Below are 11,464 nucleotides of genomic sequence, written 5' to 3'. Positions count from 1 at the left end.
TATTGAAGGCAAAAGAAGAATGCAAGAAGTTAACCATGGATATCGTAGAACTCAAAAATAATGAGGCATGGCTTAAGTTAATTGTCAAATTTCTTCTTCTAATTGTTATTTACCTAGTTTATTATGTATGGTGGTAGCTTGTACTCTTTATGTATAAACTTGTAATCTTTTAAATTAATGGAAATATAAACAAGATTTTCTAAGAAACATATTGTAATTAGCTGGCATATACCAAATGATGCTTTATTTCTTGGCGGTAAAATCAAACACAATGAAATATAAAATAAAACGGTTATACCCAAACCGTTGTTAAGGACGTATACAGTTATAACGGTTCAGGCCGTTGTTATGTATATAAAAATGATGCTTTATTTCTTGGCGGGAAAATCAAACAACGTGAAAATATTATAGACAACGGTAATTTCTGAACCGTTGTAGATAGTACGAATCAATTACGGTTTCAAACAAAACCGTAGTCTGTTTGGAAACAAAATATAACGGTTTTTCTTATACCGTGCTTATTACTTTCCAATAAACAAGGTCTTGCAAGTGTTGTATTATTCACACATATATACTCTGAGCTTCCCCTCCCCCACATAATATTCTTAAACATTGAGATTCCCCTCTACCACCAGCCTACCCATCGCTGTCGCAGTCATCGTCATCATCGCCATTGCCGGCGCCAGATCAATCCGGATTCTCCTCTTTAAAGAAGTAATAAACGTTCCTCTCGGTAGATTTGTTTGTTTTTATAAGTATGCATTGTTATTATTTGTTTATTAATTTCTGCTTTAGATATGGTCCAAAAGCGCAAAAGAAACGATGGAAATGCGTCAGGCGACGACTCAGGTGATGAGAATAATTTGCAACACACTTCGGGTCGAATGCGCCACAGGGTTTCCCTAGAAGGAATAAATTCAAAGATACCTAATCCTTTACAATGGGATAAAGATACGGGGCTGCCATATGGTGAGTATGCCGGGTATTTTGCGAGGTGGATTGGTTTTTGTGTAAGACAGTATGTGCCTCTCGGTACGTCGCGTATCAGTGAACTGAGTAAAATACGGAACACCATGCTAATAAGCAGAATAAAGGTATGTATATACAATAATAAATGTTTTTCTTTGAAATTAAGTTCTTTGCTTGATATGTGTATTAGCCGAAACACTTGTACCAACTATGCTCATCATATATGCAGTTAGCTTACGTTGTCCCCGAAAAGTATGATAAGTACCTAAAAACAAAGACAGGGGAAGCCCTCAGTTCTTGGAAGTTAAAGATGGCTGAGAACCACTTGTTCAACAAGGAAACCGAGGAGATGAACAAGAACCCACCAACAAAGAAGTATCCGTATGTCAGTTAAGACCATTGGGATAGCTATATCGCTTATAGGCAGTCTGACAAATTTAAGGTAACTTAATAATAATAAGTAAAGAAGTATACTTAGTTTAGTGTTTGGTCATGCTTACGTTTCTTGATACAATTTATTTGATGAAGGCTATGAGTGAGAGGAACAAGGCGAACATTTCAAAGAAAAAGACCGTCTTTTACGGCTCTCGAGGTGGTTATAGATTGATTAAGAAGAAACTCGTAAGTACATAATTCTTATAGTATTAGACTATTAGGTGTTTTAGTCGGATGTTATATATGTTCATCGTAATCATACATATTTTGAGAGGATATCAATGTGATGAATGAATTGTAGGCAAAGCTTGGAAAATTCAGTCGTCACGACGCTTGGGTGGAAGGTCACACTCCTAAGAATGGAAAGACGGAAACTGAATATGACAAGGACATCAAAGAGAAAATTGTAAGTTTGAATAAATATGTCACTCCTACCACTGGCAGTCGGAGTTATATAATCGTGTGTTGCTTAATGGTTTTATGTGTATGTAGAGGATCTGTGAGAAGGAGGTACAAGAAGGAAAATGGAAGCCCGAAGGACGTGATGACATTCTTGCTAGGGCAATCGGCAAAGCAGAGCATCCAGGTCGTGTGAGAGGGGTATCGACGCATGTTGGTATCAGTAAGTATTTTGGGAAAACTACTCGAAGTGGTGATGATTCCAAGAAGGTAATCTATAAATACTGTATTTGAACCAACGTAATTTATAACTATAGATGCTGACATTAATCCTACTACACAGCTACATAAAATAGCCAGGTTGATGATGAGAATGGGGGAAACTGGGGAAAAGCCATCAGAAAAAGAGTTGGATATGGTTCAAGAAGTCATAAAGGAAGCAGATGAGGAGGAGAAGGAGGAGCAGGAGGAGGAGGAGAAGGAGGAGGAGAAGGAGGAGGATGAGGAGGAGGAAAAAGAGGTAATAATATTTATGTCTTATATATATACAATGTGTTATATGATTTGGAAAATCAGTACGTGTTATATGGACAAGTGTTAATGTACAGAAGGAAGCCGAGGAGGACATGACAAGGGAGAAGGAAATGGCTCAGGAGACTCAGGTGGGAGCCGAGGATCGATATCAGCGATTGAAGAGGAAGAGGAAGCCGAAGGTCGTGACACGGGAAGAGATTAAGGTAGTTGATGATCAGACGTTCTTCTCTACACCGAAAAAGGTAATAACTGCTAGTTTATAATTATTCATCTCAGTACACATTTTTTACTTATGAAATTTATTAAAGGTAGTGAATGTATGTGTACTAATTGATTAAAGCTGTCATGAAGGGCGATTGCAAGGTGCCTTATCGTCTTCTATTTCTGGGGAAACAGAAAGTTCTTTGTTGCCTGGGGATACCTGTTCTCTTACGACCGGCTTCAACAAGTTAAGGTTCATGGTATAGCCCTTCGTCACAATTGCTGTAAAGTGGAAGTGTCCCAATTATATAAAGACGAGTATGGGGAAGTACAAGTACCATTTCCTACTGAGGAGGTCACGTATTTGAAAGAAGCCCTGAGCTCTTATGTGCAATGGCCTAACAACCTCATCAATGTTGTCATCCCCGAGGTAGCTATATGCAGACGTTAATTATTACTTGTTCTTTAAATATATTAGGGTACGAATATTAACACAAGTACTTTAATCTTTACATTTGCAGAAGTTAAGCAAAGCCATGGCAGCAGCTAAAGCAATTACTACTACGTCAACGGAAGTTGTTGCAGTCAAGCCTGCTTATGATTCTTATTATGAATCGTGTGACTATAAGAAAATAATGAAAACTGCTTCGCTGATGGCTTTGCACAACCTGGCTGTAAAGAAGTCACCTAGAGGGGATTTAGTCATGATTAACATTGACCAGGAAATTATGGGCGCAGATGATGTAGCCGTACTGGACCCGAAGCAATTGATGAAATTCGTCGACCTTGACAATTTAGATGCTGTTCACATTTTGATTTGGATGAAGTAAGTCATTTACGAATAATGATGTTTGTTTAAATTATCAATTACAATAACATTCTTTGTTCCATGTGGCGTAATAGGTACCTGAATAATCAGATCGCTGAGTGGAAGGTCCCATTTCACGCCTACGGATTCTTGAGTCCGAAGGCGTTCTCTGTTAATAGAATTTCATACGAAGAACAAATCAATAGTATCGCTCGTCGGTTGATGTCGTTTAAAAAACTATGGCTTGCCCCCTCCAATGAGAATATGTATGTATAGTACGTGATTATTGTAATGAAATTAACATGCTTAAATGCGTGTAAATGAACTAACAGTTCAATGTCTCAAAATGAATAGGAAGCATTGAGTGCTACTGGCAATCCAAGTGGAAACAAAAACAGTGCACTGGATTGACTCTCGCGAAGGCAAACCCTCTGACAGTTGTGTAAAGATGATAACTGAGTAAGTTTACAACCTTCAATAATGTCATTTGTTATTGTATAACTTGAGACATATATATGCAAATAATAATGGCATGTGTGTATATTTATGATTTAGTGTTTTTGAAGCAAAAAAAAGAAGATTATGTCCACTTGGGAAATATGAAAGCGACGTTGTTCCCAATTTTATCACGCCATTAGTAAGTGTATTCTTAATAATTACTCGTATCATTTAATTAATGTTTATGCGAGAGGTTGATTATCTAATTCATCAGCTGATTTGTGTGTGATTTATATAATAGTCTCCTAAAGCACCAGACGACAAACAATGCGGTTTTTACGTTTGCCAGTCAATGTGGGAGGTTATCCACAGGAAACTATCTACCATTCCGATACGGGTTAGTGTGATTTAAAAACTATTTCAGACGTAAATTGAGTTCAATTCTGTATACTTCCATGTATTACATCTATTTTGATTATGTATATTTTGAATTGTAGTTTCCACAAATACTCAACAAAGCCCCGGAATATTCGCCAGAGGACATCAACCAGATGAGAAATATGTGGGCCAGTTATGTTGTTTCATTAGTGAGGTCTCAATAGTTTTCTCATGCTTTATGTACGAGTGTGTATATACAGATCCATTGTGTATTGGTTTCTTTTGTTTTCTCAATAGCAGTTGTGTTTTGGCTGCTGATCATCCTGTTTGTACTGTTTTTAAACTGGGTTTAATTGATTGCGGGGTGTAATATTTTGATACAAGATTTAAATTTTGCACTGCACAGCTGCTGGAATGCTTTTTTTCAGCAGCAGCTGAAAAAATAGCATTTCGGCGTCTGCTACAAACGCTGCTGAAAAAATAGCATTTCAGTAGTTGCTAGAACAGGCTAAAATCATTTTTTTTTAAAAAATAAAAAAATAAAAACGATTACGGTTAAAAACAACCCGTTGCAAACAATTATTTGACAACGGTTTTATTTAGATAAATAACCGTTGACACATTTTCCCTCCCATTCAAACCGCCAAAAATATAAGATAACGAACGATAACCGTTGTCGAGTTCAAAACGTTTACAACGGTATATTTAAGCAGAACCGTTGACAAAATTTCATCAATATAAATAGATAACGGTTACATTCCGTTGTCAACAGATGAATATAACAACGGTTTTGCACGCAATAAAGCCGTTGTTAAATTTTGACATTCAATTAAATAAGATAACGAAATGAACCGTTATTATATATAATATTTAACAACGGTTTTGGAACGATAAGTCGTTGTCAATAGTAAACTACGACAACGGATTTGATACCGTTCTGAAGATTTAACAACGGTTCTTGATGTTATATAACGGTCGCTTGTTATTTGTACAACCGTTGTATATATTTAACAATCGTCTTTGCAATAACGGTCCCGTGTTTCTATTTAAAAACGGTAATTTGCATTATTTGACCGTTATTGGATGTCTTATTTGGCGTAGTGCATTATTCAGCTTCTTCAATGGATGCTTCAACTTTTTAAGCTTCTTTATCAATTGAAACATGCAACATCCATGAATGGGATGACTCCAAATCTGAGCAACTATATTCTTGAATTTTTCACTTTTGCCCCACATATTGTAGTACTTGAAACATCCTTTTCTTCGTTCAGTTTCCCCCCACAGTTCAATAAGGCAAGGGCTATGATCATATAGTCCCTCAGGTAAGAATGTAACTACTCCAGTAGGACCAGTAAGAATCCACTCATCATTAGCCATTACCCTATCAATTCTACTATAAACTCTAGCAGCACCCTCTTGTTTATTATTCCAGGTGAAGTAAGCTCCAGTAGAAACCAGATCATAGAGACCACAAACATCCACACAGTTCTGAAAGTCCCTCACCTAAGCATCAGTTACATTAGACCCTATCCTCTCATCCATATAGAGCACATTATTGAAGTCTCCCATGATTAGCCAGGGCCCAATGACTGTAGTTTTCATAGTAATCATAGAGGTCCATAAGAGTGCTCTATCAGCATCTTTGTTACACCCATAAACTAAAGAACATGTCCACTCATATCCAGTTACCAGGTAAGTAACATGGACATGAATGACCTGAAGATCCTTCTGAATACAGGAAACAACAAATTGAGTAGTATCCCACATTAACCAGATTCTACCACTATCTTTTACATCACTATTATCAATAATTTGCCATGGATTACCAAACCCAGCTTGAATTCTATCTTTATTCTTTATTTTGACCCTAGTTTCAACCACTCCAAACAATCCAATTTTATTATTATGCAAGAATCTTCTAAGATCACCTTGCTTATTCCATTTATTGAGGCCCCTTATGTTCCAAAATCCTATATTAACCATGTTCAGGATTTGTTGGTAACTTCCTCTTTCCAATACTATTTAGCACATTCTGCTTTAAGGAATATTGAATGACCTCCATAAAAGTAGGCCCTCCTTGATTACCTCCTATCCCCAACCTAGACATTCTATGGACCAATCTGACTGGTGACATAGAATTCAAAACATTACCTCTGAATGGCATAGTAGTAACCACCACGGAAGGATCAAGCTGGGGCAGCACCACTTCATGTACTGGTTCCACTCTCAGCACTGAAACTTGCTGAGGCGTTTTCTGAACAGGAGCAACTGGCTTGACTGGTTCAGGGATTTTTGGTCTCCAAACTTTCTGAGTAGTCCTCCTCTTCACCTCCCCTTTTCGTTTCCTGCACATATCTGCATCATGTCCAATTCCTGAACACTGAGAACAGACCAATGGTTTCCATTCATAGACCACTGCTTGCCTCTGAATCACATCCTTGTCATCAATGAATTCAATCTTATCAGGCAGCTGTTGGCCCATTTTTACTTCCACCATGAACCTAGCATATTCCAAATAATCCCTATTCTCAGTAGCACGATCAGGCCTAACAGGTTTACCTATCATACTAGCAATCTTTGGTAAAGCTTTCCCCCAAAACTTAAGGTCCAAGTTGTAAAGCCTCACCCAAATCCTCACCACATCAGGCTTATCCTTCTCACACTTGACATCAGGCTGCCAATCTCTAATAATAAACGGCTTATTATCAAAGAATAACTGCTCATCTTGAAGAACCTTATCCTTATCCTCTTGCTTACTGAATCGTACCAAACAAATTCCATTCGTTTGAAAAGTAACCTTATCAATCGAAGGATCTTTCAAAATTCGTCTTACAAAACCATCCATTACATGACTAGGTGGATTAGCGCCTAGAACAAAACAGAAGACAGATGTTGACCAAAATTCTAACTCACCTCGAACATCATCAGCTTCAATTTTGACTCTAGGGTTTTCCAATTGTTTACCTTTCTTTGTACCCACCACTTGCCAATCCTCCTCATATGTAGCTTTGTCTTCCGGTATAACATTCAGTTCCTTGTTCAGATTGAAGGATCGTAACTCCGCAGCTCTCGAGCTCTCAGCTGCACTAACTTGCACATCAATCTCTCTCACTTCAGTATTATGTAGCGTATTACTATTATTTTTGTGTTTATTAGATGATGAATTATTATTTTTGTGTTTTTGTGGAGAATTAGTAGTTACTACAATCCGTTTACTTCTCGCCATTGCTGAAGAATTAAAGGATTATAAGCTTTCTCTCTCTACTCGTAATTTCGAATTTGTAATAGCGTATTACTATTATGCAACTAATTCCAAGCATATTCTTTTGACCAATTACATTACTACTCCGTACTTATTAAGCATATCATACCAACTAACAAAAAACAGTCCGTCTTGCTTGTGACGGTCAGAGTCTTTTGACATCTCACAGCCCTCTCCCACTTGTCCCTCCCACATGCCCTTTTGTCTCACGTCACAAGTTTGTGACGGAATTTGTCCGTCACAAATGAAAATTTGTGCAAAAAAATTAGGGATCACAATTTCTAAAGGTAATAAAATTCTAAAAAAATTCATAACCGGGTAGAGTACATCTATCAAACTGAACAGAAGGATGGCCTTTATCAGCGTAAAATAAGCACAAAAACACATTTATTCGGCAGTATTGTTCGGCAGTAATCCCATGACTCATTACTGCAACTAACTCTAAACACATTTATTTGACCAATTATGTTGAGTATTATTTTAGATCACAATTCACCTTGAATGATTTTAAACCTAACAAAATTCTAAAAGAATTCACAACCTTGCAGAATGCATTCATCAAACCAAACAGGAGGATTGCCTTTATCAGCGTCGAGGGCATAGTATTGAATCCAAGGTGGTGGCAGGAAGAAGAGAGAAACATATTCATGATCTGACAATGAATAAAAGCTCTTGACATTTTCACCCCTTCCATATGTCTTTAGACTGCCCTTTGCAAAGTGCTCATATAAGCATGGATACCACAAGGTTTTGAGCCCATTTAATCCTTTGAAGTAGATTTCATCACTACAGTCAGCTGCATAACCTCCTAAGCAATTTGGACTACCCCAACGTTCCTGTCTTGAATCATCCCCGAAGCAAATCCACTCCCCTTCGAACTCACGCTCTAATACGGTTGGATGTAAGCAAAAATGAGACCTGTAGCACAAACAACCAAATCAAATGAAAATGTCCACAATAAAATAACAACTGTGAAAGGTTGAAAAGTATATGAGACCTCGTTTAGTATAAATAACACATTGTTATTCAAACTCTTGACCGTATTCCACCTATGTGGTTCTCGGCCATATCCATCTTCTAGTACGTAGGCTCTAATGATGTTTCTCGTCAGCCTCAGAAGCAAATGCACTTGCCCTTCATACTCACCCATTAAGAGCTCCTTATACAAGTCACTATTTTTCTCAGGGATGTCAGGGGCAGAAATGATCTTATTGAATTCATCCTCATTACTCGACTTTGTTGGATCAATTTCAAAAAATGTGCCTAATTCATCAGCCGCATAGAATTTACCCCTACATGAGACAATATCCTCGAACCTATGCCCGTTATCATCAAGTATGTAAGTCCAATAAGCGTCCTCTTGCCGCCAAAAATACAAATTTTTATCCCAATCAATAGCTAATAGTTTCAGGTCTTGGGGTTGGTTCATACATGTATTTGAAGCTGATAACGGGATAACCTTAGAAGCTTTCTTTTCCAGGCTTTTATCCTCATCACTATGGTCATCAACTAGAGAGTATGACCTGCCAAGTTCCTTAATAAGGTAATTTGATGGGTCGTCCATTCTACCCATAATGGGCGGTTCCGCCTTGTCAAATAAACCAGTAATACCACACAAGGGATTAAGAAGCCTCCATGTGGTAGGGTCGTCCTCCTCAACCCGTGCTATCCATGGCTTTTGACGTTTGGCACCACGTTCCTTTGGTGCAAGAAGATAGTATGTACTTTCGGAGAGCTTCAAAGATATTCTGACGGCTTGGTTATATTGGGAACTTGTAGAGGGAATGGATGTGGTGGAGGAGTGACGGGAGGTGAAGGCCATGATAGATAAGTTCCTCCTCTGCAAAAACGGGGTTTAGATTTGAGACGCTGGAATATTTTGCTCATTGACAACGACATTTAGGGTGTGTTTGGATTGAGGGATTTGGAGGGAAAAGAAAGAGAGGGAGAGTAGGGGATTTAAAATCCCTTGTTTGGATAGCAAATGGGGATGGAGGGAAATAGAGGGGGAGAGATTTGAAGGGATTCAATTTTCCTCCTCCAAGCCTAATCAAAATCTCTCCACATGATAAGAAGATTTGGAGGAAACAGATCAAACACCCCCACCCCATTCCCCCCCTCCCCTTCCCTTCTCTCCCTTTCCCTTTCTCTTCCCTCCTTCCCCCTCCCCTCCCATTCCCTCCACTTTTCCTATCCAAACACACCCTTAAATAGGAAAAGTGGAGGGAAGGGGAGGGGAGAGGGAAGGAGGGAAGGGAAAGGGAGAGAAGGGAAGGGGAGGGGGAATGAGGTGTGGGTGTTTGATCAATTTCCTCCAAATCTCGCTTATGTGGAGAGATTTTGACAGCTGGACTGGAGGAAATCGATCCTCCAAATCCCCCCCCCCTCCATTTCCCTCCACCCTCATTTCCTATCCAAACAAGGGATTTTAAATCCCCTATTCCCCTCCCTTTCTTTTCCCTCCAAATCACTCAATGCAAACACACCCTTAGCGGATTGTTGGGAACTGAAGCTGCTAAAACACGCAGGGATTATAAAACACTTCAAATGTATGTATGTATGTATAACTCTTATCTATTATATGCTATAGTATTGTCACACATAGTCAAAATGTCAAATACTGACCAGATGAAAACACAGGATTCCCCTCTCTATCAGATGCTATACTTCTAGTATACACAATTCTAGTGACTCATCCCATCAATCATTCGCTAGAAAAGAAGGTGGTGAGATGTACGCGACTTTACCAATTTGTTTTTAAGTAACAATAGATAGATTGTTTTCGCAACAAATCTTATTGAAGACGGGCCATATCCGTCACAAGCTTGTGACGGATACCGTTTTCTTTCACAAATGATCCATGAGAGGTGAGAGGAAGACACGTAAGCGCCCACTGTCCCTCTCTCCTTTTTGTGAAGTCACCAGCCCGACGATGACGGGATTAGCGTCAAAGCAAAGACACTTTGTTGTTTTCGAGGAGCCATAATGATAAATGGTTCCAATTTCCAATAGTCCAACATTATTATTATCCTCGCCACTTAAAAACATCCTATTTACAGCGGAATAAGGGGATCCAGCATACTCAACAAGTCAAGAATACTGTATCTACCTTGTGTTGCAGTGTGTCTTGTGTGTTTGCGAACATTCCACACATGCTTCTTAGGATCATGTCTAACCTCACGTGTATATATAACCAATTATGAGAATCATCTATCATATTAGTGGCAAATCTTAAAAAAAAAAAAAAAAAAAAGCACAATAAATCAAGAAGTGTTGAGTTGATGGCATGAAAATAGCAAATTGATCACATCGAGTGTTGGCTAATAATTTAACCAAAAAATAATGAAACTGAATTAAAGAGTTACCTGTTTGGTCGTCTTTACTGGAGGCGCACGCAAACTACAACTTTGCGGATTATAAATAGATATAGGTATGGAGGCGCACGCAAACTACAACCGAAGACCGAAAATAAAAATTTAGTGGACCGAAGATCAGATCTAAAACTTTCGGTCTTCGACCGGACCAAGCCCGAAATATTTGGTCCGGTCCGGTCTTGGACCGAAATGAACCTAAAATTAATTTCTTCACTATTTCGTATACGATAATTACATTTTAATTCCGTTAAATGAAATGCATTTAAATAATTAGAAGACTCTTTTTATGAAAATCATTGACAATACAAATTTATGTCTTTTGAAGATTAAATATTAATTTGATTCATAATATTTTAATGTTGCGTCATTAAAAACAGAAAATTTGGTCCATTCGATCCGGACCTAAATTAAGCGTAGATAATACTACTCCATATGAAGACACCGCTTGTGTGCTCTTAACCACCTCGCCCGTTAACCAAAAGTTAATGAAATTGAGTAAGACCTAACAAATAGATCAGGTCATGTTAATGTTCGTGTCAACTTTAAAGGGTCACTACTATCTTAATCTTAATCCGATTCAATTACATAAATGGATAATTTGTCTCAACCCTAACGGCCTAACCTAACCCATTTAATTTTTCTATAACACAAGCCGACCTGCTTAAC

At 38.2% G+C, this 11,464-nt stretch overlaps 1 protein-coding gene across 1 annotated transcript; it reads right to left on the bottom strand.

The window, feature by feature from the left end:
* Positions 1-7,754: 7,754 nt before the first annotated feature.
* LOC141614842 (putative F-box protein At5g55150) lies at positions 7,755-10,778 on the bottom strand. The gene is made up of 3 exons (XM_074433565.1): positions 10,534-10,778; positions 8,422-9,264; positions 7,755-8,342 (listed from the first exon to the last, which is right to left on the bottom strand). The coding sequence occupies exons 1-3, from the start codon at positions 10,639-10,641 to the stop codon at positions 8,304-8,306; spliced, it is 990 nt and encodes a 329-aa protein (XP_074289666.1). The 5' UTR covers positions 10,642-10,778; the 3' UTR covers positions 7,755-8,303.
* Between the last annotated feature and the right edge of the window lie 686 nt (positions 10,779-11,464).

This window comes from Silene latifolia, chromosome 11 (assembly GCF_048544455.1).
Source record: "Silene latifolia isolate original U9 population chromosome 11, ASM4854445v1, whole genome shotgun sequence".
Classification (NCBI taxonomy): Eukaryota; Viridiplantae; Streptophyta; class Magnoliopsida; order Caryophyllales; family Caryophyllaceae; genus Silene; species Silene latifolia.
Note: the sequence above shows the minus strand (reverse complement) of the source record. Positions and strands in the feature narration are given on the sequence as shown.